The 25,428-nt window shown below is 42.1% G+C and overlaps 1 protein-coding gene across 1 annotated transcript in view; it reads left to right on the forward strand.

The window, feature by feature from the left end:
• Positions 1-609: 609 nt before the first annotated feature.
• LOC138983286 (serine/threonine-protein kinase 17B-like) overlaps positions 610-25,428 on the forward strand; it is a 33,069-nt gene continuing 8,250 nt past the window's right edge. Inside the window, exons 1-3 of the mRNA XM_070356708.1 lie at positions 610-678; positions 1,880-2,156; positions 21,853-22,065. Coding sequence (XP_070212809.1) covers positions 2,059-2,156; positions 21,853-22,065 — 311 coding nt within the window. The 5' untranslated portion in view covers positions 610-678; positions 1,880-2,058. The remainder of the gene's footprint in view (positions 679-1,879; positions 2,157-21,852; positions 22,066-25,428) is intronic.

A 25,428-nucleotide genomic window follows, 5' to 3' on the forward strand; every position in this document is an offset into this window, starting at 1 on the left:
CTTTGGCCGTGCATCGCGAACAGACAGACAGACAGACACTAGTCGTATATATATATATATAGATGTGGCTTTTGTATGTTATGAACACAGATACACACATTTTTTTAAAATCAGAGGCATAATTATACGTTTTTAGACAAACTGTACATTCCGGCATCTAGGCCTACCCCGTATCGGCCGGCCCGTTCAGGTAAGCGTAAATGGCAGCCATTTAAGTCAGTCAATAGTTCTGTCAGTGTCAATGTGTGTCAGTGTGTGTGTGTGTGTGTAACGGTGAGAGAGAGAGAGAGAGAGAGAGAGAGAGAGAGAGAGAGAGAGAGAGAGAGAGCAGTTGAGCGTAACTTGAACAACTGAAGCGTAGACTGTTTTTCTGTTTGCACTTCCGAACATGGTACAGTACGCAGCGCCGGGTAACTTTCAGTGTCGGGCCTACATAATAAGTCAAGTCGACCAAAAGAAGTTTATGGTGACCAAAGCCTCGCCGTTGTCTAAACGCATAAAAACACAGTATGCGCGCGGAGCAATAACGTTGTTTCTGAAGGACACTGACCGCACGCATGCCATTTCCTGGTTGGGAAGCCTCGTTTTGGCGGAGCTCCTACACCGGAACTGGGGAGAGGTGTAAGCTTGTTCTACTCTGACAAAGCACCTGCGTTTCTTACACTGTGGACGTCTCAGGTGAGAGAATTTTTGAACTTCGTACGTGGTATTTTTACTATTGACCCCCGTCTTAAGTTTTATGCTGTAGATTTGTTCGTGAAATGTGCCGAAGAAGGGTTGATTGCAGTCAGTGAAGTTTCTTCCGATGTTCGTTTTGGTTTCAAGAACACTGAACCACAGTGACAGTGACAGTGTAACTGTGTAAGTGTTGCCGTCTGCTACTGCTATTAAAAGGCTCGTGCGTGAAAGATTACCGCTGGTTTGTGATTTCTGCCTTGTGACGTTCTCGTTTCAAGGATATGTTTACATTCCGTTTCCCATCTACTCTGCTGTTTGGATTTTCACCTTGCTTATAATTGATTTCCGTGTCTCTTTGAGCACATATAGTGCCGCGGAGCAATGTCAGTGACCGAGTGGCTGGGGGTTCAGTCACTGTGTCAGCATCGGAGCAGATTTAGCCTGGTACAGTTTACACCATAACAAGTTCTAGCAGAGACATAGATCTCTGGTTCTAGGTAGACGTGGTCAAGCAGAACAGTTTATCTACTGTTGAAGCGTGGTCCCTTTCTAGATTGAGACAAGTACCATCTTGAGTCTGATTCCTAATTTTAAAGTCATTTGAATTTTCTAAGTGGAGAAAAATGGTGTATTGTCAGCACATGATTAATTTAAGGCTTAGATATCACAGTTTTAATAGTGGGTAATATCAGCAGTCCCTAAAGAGATACCGCAGGCACACGTAATCATTGGCTTTACACCGCTAGTCTCATAAATCATGTGACATCGCTCAGCCCTGAGTATTAATCTATTATTGATCTCATTTTAACAGTTGTACACAGAAGTTGAACTGCACTGCAGTTCAGGCTGCTAACCACATCAGTCTGTGCTAACATTTATTGATTGTTAATGGAGCTTGGCTCATAGTAACATGTAGGCAGAAAGTTCAATGAGGGTTTTCCCAATCAACTGCAGCAAATATGATTTTGCTTGATTACCTTCTAGCTGATATATTAATGATAGTCCTGGTTTTAATGTTCTGCAGTTGAATAATAAAACGTCTGTATTTATTTATTTAAAAAAACAATTTTTTGTGTGTTTGTTATGAATGATGTTGCTGTTTACGTGTTGAGTGTGCTCACGTTCCCACAGCTTGCAGTTGCAAACAGACACATAACATTTCAATTTATTAACTATTTTATTCTTTTTATCCTGGCTACAGCATTTTGGATACCAGACACAATGTGACAAGGACCGGGGCTGAAGGATACACCTTGAACGTAGTGGAAGCTGAAAGTGAAAGTCGACTGAAAACGTTTCATGCAGAGTGTGTATGGAGCGGGGAGTACCAACAGCACTGCATGAGATGAGGAGCAGCACGCTTTGTGGAGTATCAGCACAATGAACGGATTAGATTTGGGGGCAAAGTATGTGCCCTCCACCACCATCGTCCAAGAGCCGCTGACCAGCAGATACACCATCCAAGGTGATATTGGAAGGTAAGTCGCGTAAAGTGAATAAGTCAAGGTTGGAAGAACACTGAAGATTGACAATGACATTGTTTTATTCCTTGTTTCTGCTGGTGTGAGATATCTTATTGTCGATACTCCCTCCCTTCATCTCTCTTCTCTAAACACAGTCCTGTTCCTCTGTATGAAAACTTGTGGTCGTGTTTGTTCTTGTGACTGTGATAACTGATTCTGGATGGATAGTGATGAAGGTGTAATTGTTACGTGTTGTAATCTCTGCCTGCTAATCAGGTGTGTTAGAGAAACCAACAGGTTATCTTGAAAGGATGGACATGATTATGAATATGAACACATCACAGATTTAAATCTGTAGTAGGTGTGGGACTCAGTACATCTTGACAGTGAGTCATAATTTTGATATTATGATAAACTGATTGTAAAGTCGGGATTACAAATACAAGTTTCCCTTTTTGATTACATCTGCAAGCGTGCTTAAAATAAATTATCTGATGACTTTCACAGAGAAGCATTCTTTTCTGTGGCAATGTCACCCTGTGAGTATTTAGTTTCCTCCATACATTCATTACGCGATACAAGGAAGAAGGAGTAGACTTAGTTCAGTTAGTGGGTTAAAAATAAAGTTGAAGAAGACTAGCTCAGGGATTGCGTCAGTTTTAAATTACTGTGCTTTACTACGCCTGGTTGACTTCGGCATAAGGATACATTACATTTTGTACATTACATTCTGTCTTGGCTTTTATCCATGAGATAAGACTAAGAGCATCCTTCCGCTATTACATATAATATGGTCAGGAATCTGTCAAGGTGTCCAAATGCAAAAATCCTGTTCTGGATACTTTTATTACTTTGTATTTTATTCTGTTTTTAAATGACTACAATATAAACAATACAGTTAATGAGTTATGAAATATTCCTCATGCAGATTCTATCCATACCAAATTTACGTCTGTCAGTCGTCTGGATGCTGAGAAAATTGACTTTGTTCAAGAAAAAAAGCACCTTTTTGGGCACACAAGGCGTTACGCGAAACGCATGGTACATTGTGCATTGAATAACCAAGTTACTGATAAGGGTATAATCTCAATCTAATTTATAATAGGTCCAGAAATGGATGGAGAAACATATGTTAGATTAATGAAAGTTTGATCTGAACATAGGTTTTGGATTTTGAGCGTTCTTTTTTAGCTGGTCTGTATGTTACATTTGGTGTAAATAATCATGAAAAAAGGGAAACTATCTTAAACAAATGTTTCTGGTCAAACTTACTTAAAAATCATTGCAGAGGAAGGTCATTAGGTAGGATGATTGTAATTTTTTTTAAATTGAGCGAAAAAGTTGTGTTTGATGTAATTTAATTGTACTTCTAAGTTAAAAATATGCGTTTGGTGTAAATGAAATTGTATCTACTTGCCCAAACAAGTTTTGTCACAGTCTTTAAATAATGCCATAATACACAAAAGTGTGGTTTTCTTATACCTCAGACACCTGGTAGTTAAACTATGGTCACAGGATTCCTAGTGCTTGCACCTGTTGGCTTGTAGAGAGACTTAAGTGAGGCCTTCTGACAAGGGTGTAAATGTAACGTACATACTGAGAATACTTGAAAATGACAATGAATTTGTTTTAGAGACAGAAGATAACTTATCAGTGCTTAAGAACAACCAGCAAGACCAAACCTTTGTTTCAACATGAAAACAAGCACACTGAATGACAAAATTTACCTCAGAAGGACCACTGTTCAGACATTTTGGTGTAAATATAACATACATCACCTTGTTTTTTTACTGAGACCATATGCAGCACATAATAATGCTAAAAACAGCACATAACAGTCTGTTGAGGGTTTATGAGCTAAATAAAAGAGAAATTACCCTTGAAATGGACCTGCAGATCTTCGGAGCCTTCTGTATGTTACTTTACACCATCCTTTTGTGTAAAGATGTACACACAACCAAAAAGGCACAACCATTAATTTAACCCTTTATTTTGACTTGAGACAGGTAGCTTAGAACAAACAAGTTAGAAATACTGTTTAACTGATGTGAGCATAGTCCATTAAATGTAAATTCAGTACCTTGTACTTGCTGTTTGGTGTAAAGTAACGTACAGATCATGGGTAAAATTAACATTTGGTGCCGTAGTGGAGTACCAACCTGACTATTCTATCGTTTTTGGAAACATGAAGGCTAGTCAAGTCGGATTGCAACTTTTTAAGTGCTGTGAACTTTGTCTGATACTGACGCGTCACATCTAATTGGTTGATTTGTTTTCTTATGATTGCTGAACGGTACGAGCTTTCTCTACTTCTGCAGGCCAATTTTGTTTCCAAGGCTTTATGCCTGCTGGTGCAGCTGTTCTTCATAATATAAGTTTAGAGCTGCATGCAGGGAAGGAAATTGTTTATTAACTTTTGTTGTAATTGACGGATTCCTAAGTCGGAGTTAAAGGCACAGTAAGCCTCCCGTAAACCATCACAGAGCTCCCCGAGCGTCTACATACAGTACAAGCATACTTCCATTTGAACGCTCACCGAACGGGAACATCCTGGCTGCTTTCTGTCGAGCGTGAGAAATTTTCAAAGAATTTATTTTCGTGGACTTGGTCCAACAACAATGGCGCCTCGTTTTGGTGCTGGACGGCTGTTATGATGATACCGGAAATCACGCCCGGACAGTAAGCCTCCCGTAAACCATCAGAGATACTGTCAGGCTTTTACACACAGGACAAACACCCTTCCATTTGAACGCTCACCAAACGGGAACATCCTAGGTGCCCCACGTAAAGAGCGAGCAATTTTTAAAGAATACATTTTGCAGATTGTCTCGAACACTTTTTGGACCCATCCTGAACTCAGGTCAAACATGAGTTACTTCCCTTCAGGTCTCATTCTATCGATGTAAACTGGCGATAGCCGTGAATCGATGATTATCAAAATGTTTTTGGACCGTGGTGCGTTTTTGCGCTAGACCTAACTTTTAAAATCTAAATAATAAATTGACAGCTTGTTACACAAACATTCTTCAATCATAAAAGAATTCTTTTTTCATCAAGACAAGATCAGTACAATTCGAAGTTGTAAAAGTTTGAAAAAAGAAAAGCCCGGAAGCAGGGTCACGCAAGGGTCGTAGCAGACGACGGTTTATCAGTGCACTGCATATCGCCGTTCCTCTCAACAGTCAAAAGCCATCGCTAGAGTTCTTGTGAACCACAGCCGTTTGTTTCGTGCATAAAAACGTGCTATTGTAAATAAACTCACATCGAGTCGCATTCAAATGACTAACTGACGACTACATTGTGAAAAAGGGAACCTGGATTACACGGGTTCACGATGGCTGAGGGGTAAGATAAACCAAGTAAAAATTAATTCTTTGAAAATTGCTCGCTCTTTACGTAGGCCACCTAGGATGTTCCCGTTTGGTGAGCGTTCAAATGGAAGGGTGTTTGTACTGTGTGTAAAAGCCTGACCGTATCTGTGATGGTTTACGGGAGGCTTACTGTGCCTTTAAATGAAAGTTGTGACAATTCCTGTTTCTCAATGTCAATATCAAGCTCTCTAATTCTAAAACTGATGTTAGGGCCTCACATACCTGCAGTGCTAGTGACTTCTGTCTGCACTGTTGCTTAGCACAAACACAATGCTGTTTGTCAATAAATCTGAAATTCTTTTTGTAATAATCATTTACATGTATACATACATACATGTATATGCTACCAAAAGAAATTGTTACACACTCAACCTGAGCAGGATCAGTGATCTTGTCTACAGGTGCAAAGGCAGTGATATATACTTTGGCAAATAGGGTGGCAAAGAGGGGGTTAGGTTTTGTTGCATGATTGTTAGGAGAAGAGCGTGATTTGAACAGAGTAGTACAAGCACTGTTTCTGAAGTGTTAGATTGCGTGTGAACGGAGTCCCGATAAGCATACTTGGTACCTGGCAAGAGGGGCTATCAAATCACTGAGTGATTTATGTGATGGCAAAATTGCTAAATCATAGGGAGCTATCTTGCCCCACGGGTAGATGAAAGGCGGGTGGAACAGGGAACTGCGGATTTGCTGCAGTGGACTCTTTCTGTTGGCAACTGAACAAAACAAGCTTTTGGACTAACATAGCAGACAGGACAACTGATGATTGGTGTCGAGAAAGGAACATGGAAAAAGAAAGAAAGATCCATGGAGATCTTCTAGAGTTCTATGTTCTGACTGTATTTAATTTTAGTAAGAATCTGAGATTACCTTTCTCAGTTTGTTTAAGTTACTTTTCGTTCAAGCACCTTTAATTTAAAGCTATTGTGCGCGCACACAGACACACTCAAACACACACTTGCAAATATACTTATGGTCAAAAGTGCATGACAGCAAGTACAGTATCTGGGCACTGTTACACAGCATGTTAGTTGGAGGCATAATACTTGACTGATGGTTCCACTCTTTCAGTCATTGAGGGAGTCACGTTCCCCCTAGTACTCCTGAAATGGTGGCAGGAATGAATAGCCTTTACTTTTGTTCAATCTTGCCAAGAGGTATGATACCTTTAGAGTAATAATTTCAAGGATTTTGAACACTGCTTGACTAGGAAGAATGTGCTTTCCATTCTCAAGTTTCTGTGCTTCTCCATTTTGTCGGGAAAGAATTACACTTTTTTTTATCAGGGGATTCAAATAGTTGTTTGGTTTGAGTGTCAATACCCGTTGCGAAAGATTCAAAAAGCATATCCTGTATTATATATATGTTTTTGAAAAGTGTTGTGACACTGCAGTCCAATGTTTGGGTGACCCCCCCCCCCCCCCCCTCCCCCAGGGGTATTAACGTTGCAGTGTTGGTTCAAATGTGTTTTGCTCTTGCGGTCTTCTATTGATTCTGCACAGATGTCTCTGCAGGGCATTGCGCGTATGAGTCACCTTAAACTTTGATGAAAAGCCTTCTGCACATTTATGTCTTTTCCCCTGCTTTTTCTGTCTTTTTTTTCATATGTCATGGTGATTTTTTTCCATTCAACGAGTGACGCCAACTGGTGCACCCATGCTTGACTTTGCTTTGCTTGGGCTTCTTGGGAGAGGTTGACGGTCCCTGTAAAACTCTCTTTTGTTTGTTTGCTTTTATAGTTAGCATTATATAAGGCTCTATTTCCTGTCGCTCTTTGTTCTTCTTCTTCTGCGGTTTTCGTCTTCTTCTACTTGTACTGGCGAGAGTTCGTGTGATCGTATTCACCCGAACGGGTTTGTTGTCAGCAAAACAAAACAAAAACCACCAAAAAAACATAAAAACATTCCTTGCACTTGAGGAGTGAAAATTAAATATTGAATTAGAACGTGAACGTTTACTGGCCCCTTGTATACCTATCAAGAGATGAGAGTATGAAGAAAGATGTTTACTTAGCTTTATCTCCTGCAAAGATGATCAATATATATAGATGCAGGGTACAGCTTTGGCGTATCATATCTTCACAGTCTGTCTTTGTGTGCGCCCGTGTGTATGTATACTTATTATGTGTGTGTGTGCCGGGGGGGCGGGGAGGGGGTAGTAGGGCTGGTGAGAGAGAGCTCTACTCCAAGAAAGCCAATGCCATTGGTTCGTCTCCCACCGGAGTCCTCGTGTGACCTTGGATTTAACCCCAGGAGCTAATTTGTCTAGCAGCCAGGTTGAATACCCTCGCTTCACTTCACGCTCATACATCAGCACCAATTACTGCCTGAGCTTGCGTTTTTGGCTTGATCTGGAAGCACACAATGACACTGTAAATGTCCTCGTTCTTGCAGGAGAGTCAAGGGGAAGATCCTTTGACGATTTTCTTTTAGCACGGCCATACTCATAGTTGGGGGTACGTCTTCCGTCGTGAAGAGCCAAAGAAAGAAATGCTTTGCGTTTTGGGATGAAACGCTTGATGTTATGAGTTGAAGTAAAGAGTTAATATTTTTCATTAATCATCTATATAACTTATGTTCGTTTACAAGAACAACAAGTAACATACATCATTACATGTGTAAAAGCCTCATAATGCTAGGCTTGTGTGCCACGTATTTCTTCTACCATATGTATTACTATACGGTATACCATCCCCATTCCTAAAATAGACCAGACCACCAGGCACCACCTGGTAGACCGAACTGGTTAAAAAATAAAAAAAAAGTCCCTATGGAGCTCAATCAGTCGGTCAGTTTCGTTCCTCTCACTCGTGTCCGGACGACTGTCACACTGAACCGCACCAAAAGCTTGTCCGTTTGACACTTCTCGTCCTCTCTGTCCCTTCCCTTCTTGGCTTTACGGCGGAGCTAGGGCAGGTGATCAAACAAGGTGTCCCCAGCAAAGCCAGGCAGGGGGGAAACAGCTCAACCGGGCTGGCCACAGCCACACACTTTAAAACTCTTTTATGAGAGCCAGTCGTCGGTCACTCCAGCACTGTGGTCAAGACATCCAAACACGTCCCGCTTTCCGCCTCGAGTCGGTCACACCGCAGACCCGAGTCTTGATTGCTCTTTCGGTAATTAAGAGAGAGAGGGGAACACTGGTCAGCCAGCGTTTAGTAAATTAAACACCGGTCAGTGGTCTCTCCGCATGGCGGCTTTGGCGGCACGGGCCCTACCGGGATTACCCGTGAAAATATTTGCACTGAGGATTGCGTTGTCTTTGTGATCACCAGAAGAGGCAGAGGTCCCGTTTTCATAACAGCTGTTTGACTCTTTCAGGTGTTGATTCTAACGCCGTGTGTCCACAGTAAACTGGTTTTCACACCAGGTCTGTGTTGTGCCGGTGTAACACGAAATGTTTACTCCACGAAAAATTTACTCCGGAGTAAAAATTTCGTCCGAAATTCTTACTCCGAGTACACCTTTCCTATACGAGAAAAGAACTCCCCAATGTACAAAAAAATTACTCTCTCCGCGAAATTTTGACTCCCGAAATTTTGACTTCCAGTAAAAATCTCGTACGCGAAAATGGGATGCGGGCGATGGGATAATGCCAATATTATGTGATCTCATGCAAACAAATGTCGCGCTACCCTCCCTCCACCCCTTCCACCACCAAGACTAACAGGGGAGTAAAAGTTGCGTACACCTGGCGTGGGCAGTAAATTGCTCGTGTTAGGGTGGAATAATTTATTCGTTATTTATTCGTCAGGAGAGTAACATTTTCGACCTAAATGTTGACTCGGAACACACCTGTCGTTGGAAGTAAATTTTCTCTATGGGGGAGTGTTTTTTTCGTAAAGGGAGTAAAATGTTCATACGAAATGTTTACCCCGGAGTAAAAATCTCGTGAGAGTAATTTTCTCGTGTTACACCGGTACTGACGAGGCGGGACCGGGAAGACTAGGTTCTGGAGGACAACTGTGAAACTGGTCGCAGTTCTGTGTGAAACTCACCACTTTTTGTTTCCCCGATTAGCATTCTCTTATCTTTGTTACACAGTCTTTGTTCTTCCTGCTGTTACTGTCGTATCTTTTTTTTTAGCATTTACCTATTGTTCTTTTTTCTCTCATATTATTATTACATGTCTCGTTTTTGTTTCTTTGATTTTACATTGTCAATAACATTAATATTCAGTAACTTTAATTTATCAAGCTTTCTTTTATTTGTGTGTACGCTTTTATTGAAGAAGATCAGTTTTTCCCATCCATTTTCCAAGATCAGCAGAAGACTGCTTCAGATATAGGGTGACACACTGACATGATACTAGCAGCTTTGTACACGGCGTAATTGCTTGGCGTCCAGCATAAACCGGGCAACAGCAGTCAACACAATCAAATAACCCGATAAGATCCGAATGCGGTGATAATATTATTGTGTTATGGAAGACAGCTGTTGCTGTCAACTCCTTTTTGTGACGCAGTGTCACTGAATGTCAGTGTGGAAATCTCGAACATTCTCCAAACTGTTGACTGCGCAGTGCGGTCTCATTGCAACCCACTTTCACGGTTCGCTTGAACCACTTTTCACAAGGGTTGATAAACATATATATATTATACACAAAAGGCTAGCAAACTTGTGCATGAGTGCAACTAAAAATATATCTTTCTTCTCGTGTTAACCATGCTGTAAGTCACCACGGATGCGTCGAGGCTTATGCATGGGATAAGAACTGCCTTCCACCCCGGGAGACACACACACACAAACACACACACACAAATGAATAATAAATACTTTTTTTTTTAAACTACAATACATAAGCCTGCTGTGCATGGCTTCTCTCGTTGCAGAGTGTGATTGTTTTCTGAATACATTTTGTATTTAACTTGCACGACAGTCTACGAAATCAATGCAGCAAACGATATCTGCTCTGCAGAAGAAGCAGCCAGACTGTTAGTTTTGGGTATGTGTCCATGTGGAAGAATGCTTATCCTACGGAAAAGTCTAGACGCATCTGTACGCATCGGTTTACATGATAGTTAGATCATATAATTTATATTCAGCAATGTAGAATATCTTTTAAAGAAGGTGCACACATGATTTTCCCGCATGACATGCTAGAAGGCATGTGATTCAAAGCACTATTGACAGATCTATTAAAGACACCCTCACAGACCAGTATGAATGTCGGGACTATACTTATGAACTCACACAAATTCTGGCTCTATTACTCACGCCTTACATTGTCATTGTTCCTTTTGTAGAGAATTGTCCGCAAAGGACACAATGCAAGTCTTGTTAGCTTGATATAAAGTAAAGAGTGTGTATTCACCGTTCGTTCCTTACTTTAATATCGAAACTAGTCCACAAAATGGTCTTTGTGCAAAGCAGAGTGCACGAGGCGTGACGAAATTTGAGAGAGAAGGGCGTGGGACAGGAGTGTGTGTGTGTGTGTGTGTGTGTGTGTGTGTGTGTGTGTGTGTGTGTGTTTGTTTCGTAGAATTGGGGGAGGGGGCACGAAAGTGTCTTGGGTTTGTTGTTCACCGTCAAGAGACAGTTTTATAAGTGCAGATCTATTGGTATGCTGGTCCTCACAAAGGAATGTCCACCAAGGCTTCAAAATGTACATGGTTATTGATATAATTATAAAGCACCAAGTCTTACTCATGGTCATAGGTAACATCAGAAAAACGAAAAGCGGAACTAAGTAAGAGTCACTCAGATAAGGATATGCTGACTGTGGTGGTCGTATACTAACTGAGGTATTCGCAAAGGAATGACAAGTCGCGTAAGGCGAAAATACAACATTATTTTAGTCAAGTAGCTGTCGAACTCACAGAATGAAACTGAACGCAATGCAACGCAGCAAGACCGTATACTCGTAGCATCGTCAGTCCACCGCGCACGGCAAAGGCAGTGAAATTGACAAGAAGAGCGGGGTAGTACTTGCGCTGAGAAGGATAGCACGCTTTTCTGTACCACTCTTCGTTTTAACTTTCTGAGCGTGTTTTTAATCCAAACATATCATATCTATATGTTTTTGGAATCAGGAACCGACAAGGAATAAGATGTTAGTTAGCTGTTGCTTTTCGGGTCCAGATAATAATTTTTATATTTTTAATTTTCAGAGCTTGTTTTTAATCCAAATATAACATATCGTCATATGTATATGTTTTGGGAATCAGAAAATGATGGGGAATAAGATGAACGTAAATTTGGATCGTTTTATAAAAAAAATATTATTTTTACAATTTTCAGATTTTTAATGACCAAAGTCATTAATTAATTTTTAAGCCACCAAGCTGAAATGCAATACCGAAGTCCGGGCTTCGTCGAAGATTACTTGACCAAAATTTCAACCAATTTGGTTGAAAAATGAGAGCGTGACAGTGCCGCCTCAACTTTCACGAAAAGCCGGATATGACGTCATAAAAGACATTTATCGAAAAAATGAAAAAAAAAACGTCTGGGGATTTCATACCCAGGAACTCTCATGTCAAATTTCATAAAGATCGGTCCAGTAGTTTAGTCTGAATCGCTCTACACACACACACAGACACACATACACCACGACCCTCGTCTCGATTCCCCCCTCTACGTTAAAACATTTAGTCAAAACTTGACTATGTAAACAAGTCGCGTAAGGCGAAAATACAACATTTAGTCAAGTAGCTGTCGAACTCACAGAATGAAACTGAACGCAACGCAACGCAGCAAGACCGTATACTCGTAGCATCGTCACTCCACCGCCCGTGGCAAAGGCAGTGCCAGTGGAATTGACAAGAAGAGCGGGGTATTCGTTGCGCTGAGAAGGATAGCACGCTTTTCTGTACCTCTCTTCGTTTTAACTTTCTGAGCGTGTTTTTAATCCAAACATATCATATCTATATGTTTTTGGAATCAGGAACCGACAAGGAATAAGATGAAAGTGTTTTTAAATTGATTTCGAAAAAAAAATTGATAATAATTTTTATATATATTATTTAATTTTCAGAGCTTGTTGTTAATCCAAATATAACATATTTATATGTTTTTGGAATCAGCAAATGATGGAGAATAAGATGAACGTAAATTTGGATCGTTTTATAAAAAATTTTTTTTTTTTACAATTTTCAGATTTTTAATGACCAAAGTCATTAATTAATTTTTAAACCACCAAGCTGAAATGCAATACCGAAGTCCGGGCTTCTTCGAAGATTACTTGACCAAAATTTCAACCAATTTGGTTGAAAAATGAGGGCGTGACAGTGCCGCCTCAACTTTCACGAAAAGCCGGATATGACGTCATCAAAGACATTTATCAAAAAAATGAAAAAAACGTCTGAGGATATCATACCCAGGAACTCTCATGTCAAATTTCATAAAGATCGGTCCAGTAGTTTAGTCTGAATCGCTCCACACACACACACAGACACACATACACCACGACCCTCGTCTCGATTCCCCCTCTACGTTAAAACATTTGGTCAAAACTTGACTAAATGTAAAAACGGAGCTGAAAGTCAGATAATGCTGGGTAGGTCATGTATACTAATTCTCATTACTAGTACTAACTGAGGTAATCCCCCAAGGACTAAGGAGTACGACTAAAAGCCAGCAAACGCTGGGATCTTCAGCAGCTGCCGTGATGACTCTCGCGGCCTGAAAGACATGCAGGATCTTTCCCGGAATGAATTCTTGCAGTAATAACCCATGACAGCTACTAGAGGATTAGTACTATAATTACTGAGGTACTGCTCAGCTTGAGTGATGGACATCTTTATTGGCGGCACAAATGGGGATGTGGACGACGTTGATTAGGAATGGCACCAGCGATGCGGAAGAACCGGGGCCGCTGCTCGAGTTCATCCATACTGGCAAGGTCACAAACATAATGACTTTTTTTTTATTTTTTACATCTCTGGGCGTATTATTGCCACTAGCCCTCCTTAGTAGACGCTCTTTGGTTCAAGCTTGTTTAGCTTTTCTGTGTGATTATATCTGCAGCAGTTTGAATTTGAGGTCTTCGCTGTATACATTTTGAAAATCGTATTGCTTCCACAGATAACGAACAAATGGGCCTCAAATGTTCCCCGATTATTTTCTTGAATATTTTAACGATAACGTATCATAGAAGCTACTTTGGACCGTACATTGAATGTGGTACAGGACTTCAAAACGTTAATGCATGGCTTTTTTCAAGTTTTTTTTTATTGTTTTATTATTCAGTTGAAACCCCCAGAAAGCGAGTAGGATAATCTCTGAATCTGTTTACATTTAGTCAAGTTTTGACTAAATGTTTTAATATAGACGGGGAATCGAGACGAGGGTGGTGTGTGTGTGTGTGTGTGTGTGTGTAGAGCGATTCAGAGAAAACTACTGGACCGATCTTTGTGAACTTTCACATCAGAGTTCCTGGGTATAATATCCCCAGCCGTTTTTTTCTCACTTTTTCGATAAATGTCTTTGATGACGTCATAATTATCCGGCTTTTTGTGAAAGTTGAGGCAGCACTGTCAGGCCCTCATTTTGTAATCATATTGTTTGAAATTTTGGTCAAGCAGTCTTGGAATTTAATTTCAGCCCGGCAGCGTAACAATTAGTTAATTAGTTTGCTCATTATAGTTGTCATCAAAATCGAATTTTTACCAACAGATTTAAAAATGACTGCATCGTATTCCTCAATTTCTCCTGAATTCCAAAAATATATGCATATGTCATGTTTACTCTAAAATGTGCTCAGAATTACATAGAATAGGTCAAGTAAGTACTGCGTTCGCACGCTACGCGGAGACGAGCGTGACCCGTCTCGGTCAGGATCAGGATCAGGAATCTTTGCGTGTGGTTAGTCAAGCTATATCTGAATATTCTCGGCGATGACTGTTTTTTGTGTGTGTGCCAATCTGTTACTTTGATGCCGACAGCTTGACTAAATGTTTATATATATCGCTTCACCGTTCACGCGACTTGTTTTATTTCAGCCAGAACGCTGTTTTGTTGGGCAGAAATTGCTTGTCATTCACAAAGCTCTTGTTTTGCCGTATTTTGTGGAAGCCTTGCTGAGCACCTCCCCGGGTTAGCTGACAGTTATGTGGGTGTTTACGTTATAAAGTCGTTAAGTTATAAAGTCGTTGCAAGGCACGTCGGGGCTGCGGATTTTAGCTCCTGTCAGCATTGCCAAGGTGAAATGCAGCAAGCCACTCCCCCTGGCTCTCAGTTGTCACTAGTTTTCTAAATGGTAGATCTCTCTGCTAGGGGTGCGGGAGCTTGTTTGAAGGTTTGAAAACTAGCAAGCACCTCACAGTGCATTTAAAGTACATACTGTTACAGACGAGCAGATTTTTGTTGTGCGAGTTGTCAAACCTCGCAAGCCCCTTAGTGAATAAGAGTAAATACATACAAGCAAATTTGGTGTGGGTTACTTATTAAAACTCGCAAGCCCCTGAGTGCATTTAGATACATGTATACAAGCAGATTTAATGTGGGTTTTCAAAACTCGAAAGCACCTCAGTGCATTACAGTAGATGCATACAAGCAAATCTAATGTGTGTTTTCAAAACTCGAAAGCCCTTCAGTGCATTAGACTTGATATCTATACAGACTAGCCTATTTTTTGTGCGTTTCAAATTAGACATGCCTCTCAGTGCATCACAATGGATTATATTATAGAGAGTAGCAGCGTATTTCTTGTGAGTTTCAATTCTGGAAAACCTGCATTAGGATATATCTACACAGACTAGCATCAGGAATTCTGTATAAAGAGATGCTCTCCTCACTGACCTCAGGTGGAATGCCTTTAGAGTGTTTGCCTAATCATAATGATAAGCACCGCATGCTATGACCTCGGCGGCCGACAGTGGGGTCAAGGAAAGAGAAGCAAAACAATAACAATAACAAAAGTGAAAGCGGCCAGCCCACAGACATAATTTCTATACATGTCTGTGAGGCCAGCCGGCCAAGTCATCAGCGGTGGTTGGCACGCTCCTCGCACCTCTGGAAATCCTTCAGGTAGCCAGGCATGCAGTGTGCGGGTCTGTCCGCGTGTGTAAGAGAAGTGTTCTGTAAGAGCCTTCACCGCTGGACCTGACCTACCATCAGTTCTAGTCGACTGAGTCGGCATGCCGGACATAGCAGCGCCCCAGGTAGAAAGGAGTTAGGGGTGGGGTGGGGGTAAGGGGATGGGGAGGATCATAGCCCCCTCCGTGTTCTCGCTTTGAAAGTTAAAATGTACCTCTAGGTGTTTCTGTGTTCTTACCGCGGCCCAGTCGGGTTTTGATGGACTTTTTTGTTGTTGTTGTTGCTCACGGTGCCTGTCGTTACAGTCTGTAAACTGACCTCACAAACCTCACCCCTTTGCCTTTTCAAGTGCTGGAGTCTGGCTGCCTTTTGATGGCACTAAGCATTTCATGAATGTGTGTGTGGGTGAAAGAAGGGATCAACACGTTTTGTACAAGTATACATGTAGCAGTCCAGTGGCATATAATTATATGATATCATATATGATATTCGCGCCTTTTCTCTCTCTTTCTCCCCCCCCCCCCCTCTCTTTCTCTCCCTCTCTCTCTCACACGCACGCACGCACGCACGCACACACACACACACACACATTTCGCTCCTGAAGCTTTGAAGGTCAAAACGTGGAGGCAACATTAAAAACGATCCGTTGGATTGACGCTTAGTTTACCCAAGCCTTTTTCTCTCTGCTGTACATGGTTGAGTTCATACTTTCTGCATGACTGAGTTCGTAATAGCTTATATAATTTGATTAGGCGTGGACAGAAATGCTTGTCGGTTCGTCAACGTTGCCAGATGATGATGGGTTACGTTGTTTGTGAGTGATTAAGCCACGTGCGCTAATTACACATGAAATTGCACTCGTGAGAGGTTACATGAGTCAGACCAATAATCTTGCCTCGCCTATCTCAGCGACTTGTGTAGAGTATGCTGGACGATTGTTTTTTAAAGACTTCCTGCCATGTGCTTGCTTTTGAACATATTTTTGTATTCAGAATATAGGGTGACATGTAATACAACAGAGACACTTGGGTCCACACAACAGGCTATTTTTTTTATATTGAGTATACTATACTGCCATTCGCCTTTTGGTGTTGGTGTTAGTGTTGGTGTTGGTGTTGTTGTTGTTGGATTTGCAAAATCTTACTGAAGCAGACTCGTCGTTTCTAAGGCATACACTTATTTCAAAAGGGTCGTGAACTGAAACACCCCCCGCGGGTTAGGGGGAGTCTCATATTGGTTGGGACGAGAAAGAATTTACCCGATGCTCCCCAGCATGTCGTAAGAGGCGACTAACGGATTCTGTTTCTCCTTTTACCCTTGTTAAGTGTTTCTTGTATAGAATATAGTCAATTTTTGTAAAGATTTTAGTCAAGCAGTATGTAAGAAATGTTAAGTCCTTTGTACTGGAAACTTGCATTCTCCCAGTAAGGTAATATATTGTACTACGTTGCAAGCCCCTGGAGCAAATTTTTGATAAGTGCTTTTGTGAACAAGAAACAATTGACAAGTGGCTCTATCCCATCTCCCCCCCCCCCCCCCCTTCTCCCGTCGCGATATAACCTTCGTGGCTGAAAACGACGTAAAACACCAAATAAAGAAAGAAAGTGAACTGAAACGGCTATGGCTGAAATCAGTTAGAGGAGTGTACATATAATGCATGAATAGAGAAATAAGTAAACATGCGTCTTCTGCATAGGGTGTGCATGTAAACCATGTCTCCCATTCGTTCAGCACAGATGAGGCTGGTGTCATAAATGTCTTTGCTGAATGGACTTTCTGTTACTTTAGTGTTAGTGTTGTAAGCTTTTCAGAGCGATCATAATCTCTCTGCAACCGTTTCAAATGTAAACACTTTCCAGTCTTCTCTCTCTCTCTCTCTCTCTCTCTCTCTCTCTCTCTCTCTCTCTCTCTCTCTCTGTCTCTCTCTCTCTCTGTCTCTCTCTGTCTCTCTCTGTCTCTGTCTCTCTGTCTCTCTGTCTCTCTGTCTCTCTCTCTCTCTCTCTCTCTCTCTCTCTCTCTCTCTCTCTCTCTCTCTCTCTCTCTCTCTCTCTCTCTCTCTCTCTCTCTCTCTGTGTTGGGTAGACAGCTTTCCGTTGAACAGCATGAATAATACACTCCATATCGGAGAAACATTGTTCGCATGTCAGTTCTCTCTCGAGGCTATTGGGGCTTGCGTCGACCTCTTCGACTCTCAGACCTCAAGTGGAGGGTGCAGTAAGAGGAGCGGCGATGTAATAATAGGCACTGGACGTGAGGTTTTCACGTTCTCCACTTCCTTTTTTACGTCATTAGTTCGGAAGTGCAGGAGGTGGAAGTTGAACAACGTCTCAAAAGAGAACGTGTGTCAGATGCCTGTGGCTTGTATCCCAGTAGAAAGTGAAGTATGCTGTGCATGCCACTGTGACCCTTCTCCCCATTAGCTTGCTATTTCAGCACAAAGGCTAAACCAATCCTTTCTACAAGTACAACGCAAAGAAAAGAAAACCGTCAAGATTGCGTTGACTTTTTCCCGTTCTTCTCTCTCTCTCTCTCTCTCTCTCTCTCTCTCTCTCTCTCTCTCTCTCTCTCTCTCTCTCTCTCTCTCTCTCTCTCTCTCTCTCTCTCTCTCTCTTTCTCTTTCTCTTTCTCTCTTTCTGTTGGGTAGACAGCTTTTCGCATGAATAATACACTCCATATCGGAGAAACATCGCCACATGCTACGAGAAGAACAGGAGTACCTTGACAAGCTTCGACATGGGTCACCCGTCGACAGGAGAAAATTCGCCGATCAACTCCGAACTGCGCTACACGAAGTGTCTGCACTCCGCGATATGACAAAATATTACCTCGGTTAACAGCAAAGCTATTCGGTTCGGATCGATGTTGTGGGTGTGATTCGGAACTTTTGTTCTCATCTTGACATTTTGGAGAACAGTGTCATTTGCATTAATACACAGATCTAACGGACAATACGAACACTGACGTGGAAACTACCATGTCGGGACAGGGACGTACACTGTGAACCACCCCAATGATCGGTGCATGTTTTCGAACTATATGTGTACATCGATTTCCCTTCACCTCCTTTCCCATTGCAAGGAAACAACTGGATCGTTAGCAGTTAAATATATTTTAAATTGGCTTATGGAATCGATAAGTTTGATTTTATCAGGCAAGGCATTCCATAGATGTGTTGTTGATGGAAAAAACGACGATTTATACAATTCTGTTTTATACGATGGAATCTTGCGTTCTAATGGGCGTCTCCTGTGATTAAATTATAACCTTGAACGGTTGAAAACGACGTTAAACACCAAATAAATAAAGAAAGATGTGATTAAATTATTAATGGGTGAGGGCTGTACGTTCTGTCAGTTTGTTTGTTTGTTTGTTGTTCCTTTGTCTGTATGTACAGTAAGAACACCCCCTCACTCTTTTGACGTTCAGTCAACGTAGCTCAGACATTCTGTGACAGTTGCAGCCAGCGTTAGCAAATATTGCATCAATGATGAGAATATGATTTTTTGCGAAAATTACCATAAATGCTTTGGTCATTTTCGGAAGTTCAATGCAGCCCTCGGAGTCACATTTGCTACACTGCGAAACGTTTCGATAGCTCTGCCGCATAGCGGCAAAGTTTTCAACGAATTATTTAATGAATAATAATGACTTTAGGCGTTTTCCCGACGCCAAAAGCCGTCCCTCTCACTTCTTTTACTGACTCGATTATATCCCGTGCAGACTATTTTTTTCCTCACCTCACTGACCTCAGTTAAACACATCTCACGTCATCTGTATTATGCAGTCAGCCATTCTAATTCATAAATCAGAAATGAATTTGAGGTATTGGACAGCCTGTCAACATTCATGATCCATTCGGTCCCCCTCTTTCCCAACGTTTCTGTCGTATTGCCGTTTTGAGATACATGTATTACATATCCGTGTGTTTACTTTCCATCGCTGAACTGTCCGCTGTTCACGAGACTAGGTGTCGAGCAAACACTGAAAAGGTCAACACGTTTGATCCCTCCAGGATTCGACACCCGCCGTTGCTTAATGAAAATGACAGGCATAAGTTCACGGGCAAGAGAAAGCGTGAAACAGAAATTATGGTTTTTATGCTTCTAAATGCTGAAGAGTGAAGGTGGTCGGTATTAGGTTTGAATGTTTAGCCGAGCCAAGCCAAGCGTGACTAAAGCCGTTAGAGTCACGGGCTGGTGATTAGAAGAAGATGTGGTGAGGGGGATGATGCGACCTTTGTTGGATCTGTTACTCTACGCGACTGGGGGTCCCAGGGGCTTCTGTAACGGTTGGGCGATAGTACAAATCTGAAAGTCACCCCTGTATCGGTGTATGGTACACGTCAAGATCTTAGAGTCGCGATTTTTGTGTGGGTGTGTGCTCTCTCTCTCTCTCTCTCTCTCTCTCTCTCTCTCTCTCTCTCTCTCTCTCTCTCTCTCTCTCTCTCTCTCTCTCTCTTTCTCTCGTAGTGGTCTGTCAACCCTTAACGCCTTGTACTGCGGTGTTTGTGTGTGTGTGTGTGTGAGAGAGAGAGAGAGAGAGAGAGAGAAGAGAGAGAGAGAGAGAGAGAGAGAGAGAGAGAGAGAGAGAGAGAGAGAATGTCTATGATTGTTGGGCTATGTACACAAATCATTCTAATTAATGCCCTCGCTGTTTTTATGCCTCTTCTTCTGCTCATGGTCGTACAAACACGGGGTAGGGGGGGGGGGGGTGTGGTGTGGTGTGTCGATTCACATGTAATAGATGCTGGCGATGTTTAAGGTCAGTGTTCGTCGTATAGATGAGGTGTCAACAGCTTTTTCACAGTCCTAACTTGTTGTGGGTCCTTGTTTCCGTGTTTCCTCTGACAACTCTCTCTCTCTCTCTCTCTCTCTCTCTCTCTCTCTCTCTCTCTCTCTCTCTCTCTCTCTCTCTCCCTCCCTCCCTCTCCCTATCTCTCTCTCTTAGCGTCTCTCTCTGTCTCTTTCTTCCCCCCTCCCCCCCCTCTCTCTCTCTCTCTCTCTCTCTCTCTCTCTCTCTCTCTCTCTCTCTCTCTCTCTCTGTGATGGTATTCTTCAATAATCTCTATCAGTCTGTATCAATCTCTGTCTGTCAGTCTCTCTATCTGTCTCTCTTTGGGTGTATTAGTCTCTCTCTCTCTCTCTCTCTCTCTCTCTCTCTCTCTCTCTCTCTCTCTCTCTCTCTCTCTCTCTCTCTCTCTCTCTCTCTCTCTCTCTCTCTATCTGAATCTGAGAGTATTACTATTAGTCATTACTCTCTTTCTCTCTCTCGTAAACTCTTGCTCGCTCTCTTCACGGACTGGTCATGGCGTGCAGTCTGTTCACTCGTGCGATCAGAGACGAAGATCAGAGTTTCGGAACACTTTGCAGGTGTCATTAATCCATCCCTATAAAAGATATGCTCTTGCTAGACGACAGTGGAGGAGCAAGTTTGCAGCAATCTTAGCCCTTACTTGAAAGGGCCGGATAAGTCCTCCATAATTCATAGTTTACCACTGCAAACGGATTGACCTGAAGGAACGGGCAAGGAAAATGTCTTTGTGTGATAAGTACTGTACAGGTTGCCAACTAGAAATTGCACACTTTGGGCGCAGGAACTTCCTCGTATGGACCATGTTGAGAGAGAGAGACAGACAGACAGACAGAAATAGAGAGAGCGAGAGAGTTTGTGTTTTAATGAATTGGGTATACAATGACTATATATATTTATCAGTTAATAATAATCAATAAGCATTGGAGGGAATAATAAGGTTACTTGTGGGGTATGCGTGTGTCTGCATTAGTGTCAGTCCGTGTGTGTCAGCAGCAGACAGACACAGAAACCAACACTGAGACCCCTTAGAGCTATACTTGGACTGGAAGGTCACTATTGACCGTAATTAGTTTGTACCACCACCAGACATAGATATTGGTACATACCAGCCATTGATGGGTAAAACATTGAATTTAACATCTTCTGGTGACCAATTGCCCTTTCTTGGGCACCGTGAAACATTACATTTTTCTTCTCTTAAAGTTAAAACGGCGTTTTTTCTCCACTTACATTGCTTCCTTCCTTTGCTTTTACCGGTCATTGATGGGTAAAACATGAAATCAAACATCTTCTGTGCTCTTTCTTGGAAACGGTGAAACATTGCATCTTTCCTTCTCTTTAAGCCTGTCATTCATTGGGCGAAGTCGACGTCGCGAAGTATGCTTGGTGAAGCTGGCCGCTCGGAGCTTTAGCACTGAGTTTTCGGTAAACATACTTCGCGAAGTCTTTGCGAGGTCGGCTGAAAGGACCATCTTCAAAGTGCGCCTTTTCTTGTCTGAACATTGCATCTTTCCTTTGCTTGACATTTGCATCTTTTCTGATCTTTTGCAGAGGGAAGTTCGCCGTGGTGCGAAAATGCAAGGACCTAATGACAGGGGAGACGGTGGCGGCCAAAGTCATCCGCAAGCGGAGGAAAGGCAAGAGCTGCCGGGAGGAGATCCTGCGCGAGGTTGTAATGCTGGAGTACGCCATGGCTCACCCTAGACTCGTCAAACTCCGCGAGGTCTTCGAGACGCCCTCTGAGCTCATTCTCGTCACAGAGTTGTAAGTACTATTCAGTATAACCCCTCTTTTTAAGAACACAGCAGAGGGTGCCCAGGTGTCTGACCAACACTGGTTGACTCAGAAAGCGCAAAAGAAAAACTTGTCTCAGTTCTTTTTAGACCTACACAAATATGAGAATTAAGGGCCGAGGTACACGAGAAAGTTACCAACCGGACTGGAGCCAGCTGCGCTGTTGAATTGGTTGAAATTGGGATTTGTTGTGATTTCAACGAATCAGTCTCTGCAGTTTGTTCTCTCCCGTTTGGGCGACACCCACTTTTGCTTCGTGCCCCTTAGCCCTGGTCTTCTTAAAAAGGAGGGATTCCTAAAATGGGGGTAAATTTACAGAGGTTGTGAACAGAAAATCTGAGAAAACAGAGTCTTAAAAAGGAGGGATTCCTAAAATGGGGGTAAATTTACAGAGGTTGTGAACAGAAAATCTGAGAAAACAGAGTCTTAAAAAGGAGGGATTCCTAAAATGGGGGTAAATTTACAGAGGTTGTGAACAGAAAATCTGAGAAAACAGAGTCTTAAAAAGGAGGGATTCCTAAAATGGGGGTAAATTTACAGAGGTTGTGAACAGTAAATCTGAGAAAACAGGGTCTTAAAAAGGAGGGAGTCTAAAAAGGGGCGTTCCACTGTATGTGGTTCATTCTGCCATATTGTGGTGATTGTGGAAAGAAGAGATTACCCGTGATGTGCGGTGGTTGAGAGTCGGAATGCTTTAGTCTCTGTCTTTTTACATTTAGTCAAGTTTTGACTAAATGTTTTAACGTAGAGGGGGGAATCGAGACGAGGGTCGTGGTGTATGTGTGTGTGTCTGTCTGTCTGTGCGTGTGTGTGTGTAGAGCGATTCAGACCAAACTACTGGACCGATCTTTATGAAATTTGACATGAGAGTTCCTGGGAATGATATCCCCGGAACTTTTTTTTCCATTTTTTCAATAAATACTTTTGATGACGTCATATCCGGCTTTTTGTAAAAGTTGAGGCGGCACTGTCACACCCTCATTTTTCAATCAAATTGATTGAAATTTTGGCCAAGCAATCTTCGACGAAGGCCGGACTTCGGTATTGCATTTCAGCTTGGTGGCTTAAAAATTAATTAATGACTTTGGTCATTAAAAATCTGAAAATTGTAAAAAAAAAAAATAATTTTTAAACGATCCAAATTTACGTTCATCTTATTCTTCATCATTTTCTGATTCCAAAAACATATAAATATGTTATATTCGGATTAAAAACAAGCTCTGAAAATTAAAAATATAAAAATTATTATTAAAATAAAATTTTCGAAATCGATTTAAAAACAATTTCATCTTATTCCTTGTGGGTTCCTGATTCCAAAAACATATAGATGTGATATGTTTGGATTAAAAACACGCTCAGAAAGTTAAAAAGAATAGAGATAAAGAAAAGCGTGCTATCCTTCTCAGCGCAACTACTACCTCGCTCTTCTTGTCAATTTCACTGCCTTTGCATCGAGCGGTGGACTGACGATGCTACGAGTATACGCTCTTGCTGTAAAAATGCAGTGAGTTCAGTTTCATTCTGTTAGTTCGACAGCTTGACTAAATGTTGTAATTTCGCCTTGCGCGACTTGTTTGTTTTTGAGCAATGTATGCATTGCTTTGTGATCAGTTTGTTTGTTTGTCTGCTGTTGGGTTTTAGTTTTTTTCTAGTGAGCGGGGTTGGGGTCTAGTTCCGGATTTCGTCCTTGCATACATGTTGCCAATTGTGTTCACTGATGGAACCTGAGGAACGCCGGCTACATCTTTGTTAGATGCCACCTATGATCTTGTCAGTGTCTTTTATTTTTAAACCAACAAATCCTTGGTTTTAGGGAACTCTTCATCGATTTCTTCCTGGCTTTAAATATTCATTTTCCGAACGAGTCTGTGCCGTTCTTTTCTGTTGGTCTCTCCTTTCATGAGGTGTTTTATGTTTTTAAAGTTGACCAGTTTGACGTGGACGTTCGTGAAAAAGAAACATGGAGCACGACGCAGTTGAAACTCAAAAACAAAGCCCAACACAATTCATGATTTATTACAACAGCCATCATCATTCACAATTAGTTGCTCATTATTAAATGTCAGAAACAGCGCATCACCTTCTGGCGTGGCCTGACGACAGCAATGAAAAGGTAATCCTTATGGCAATAACAGTCTTCACACCTTGACAGCGACAAGAAGAAGTCTGGCTGCAGAAAAAGGGAGAAGGTGTGTGTGTGTGTGTGTGTGTGTGTGTGTGTGTGTGTGTGTGTGTAGTGTGTGTGTGTGTGTGTGTGTGGGTGAGAGAGAGTGTGTGTGTTTGCGAATGTTACTGTGTTCGTGTGTGTGTGTGTTTGCGAATGTTACTGTGTTCGTGTGTGTGTGTGTGTGTGTGTGTGTGACTGTGTTCGTGTGTGTGTTCGTATGTGTATGTGTGTGTGTGTGTTTGTGTGTGTGTGTGTGTGTGTGTGTGTGTGTGCAAAGAAGAGAGTCCTGCAACTTAAAACGTGTGTGTGTGTGTGTGTGTTTGTGTGAAGAGGAGGGAATGCGAACTCTAACGGAAAGGAACGCAGAACTTGGTTTTCCCGTCTCGCATACATGTACAAGCTTGTATGTGATTGCCGCCGTACTTCATATACCTGCATGCGTAGTATGCCAGCGGGCACACGGGACACCCGACGAAGAGGGATGTTTCTAAAGTCGATGGCTATCTCTGGTGTCAGCTCCAGGTTATTGCACCAGAAATCAGAGAAGGTGCGAGTGTCACGGCTGCCCTTGGAAGTTGAAATGCAACCCCTTGACGAGATAATGATGTCGTGCCGCCGACCTTGTGACGATGTGTGTGGTGCTGCTCGTCGACAGGGAAGAGGGATTAAGAGAGAGAGAGAGAGAGAGAGAGAGAGAGAGAGAGAGAGAGAGAGAGAGAGACGCGGACACACGCACGCATGCAGGGATGGCCAAATCGTCCGCCCGGTCGCCAGGGGCGAGTAATAAACCCGTCGGGCTAACATAGAAACCGCATGGCAACTCGCCCAGCTGGCCAGTGAAAATTCTGGTCCAGTGCAACAGTTTTGGTTGTTATATCGAGTTTCAAAGCCCACTCTTAACTTTTATGAGTGGACTATTTGCGCCTCGATATTTTATTTGTGTTCTTACGTTTTATGTTGTTTATTGTAATGCTGTATACACCACACCTGAGTTTCTCCTCGTTGAGACAATAAAGTGTTCTAACTAAAGCCATGTTAACACTGCAGATTCAGCAACTGTGGTATGTATCGGGCCAGCGAAATTTCTCACGGGGTAGTAACTTCCTTGAAGTTACTTGCCCGGTTGGCGAGTTAACATTTTGAGATTTGGCCATCCCTGCGCATGC

Source organism: Littorina saxatilis, linkage group LG12, assembly GCF_037325665.1.
Source record: "Littorina saxatilis isolate snail1 linkage group LG12, US_GU_Lsax_2.0, whole genome shotgun sequence".
NCBI lineage: Eukaryota > Metazoa > Mollusca > Gastropoda > Littorinimorpha > Littorinidae > Littorina > Littorina saxatilis.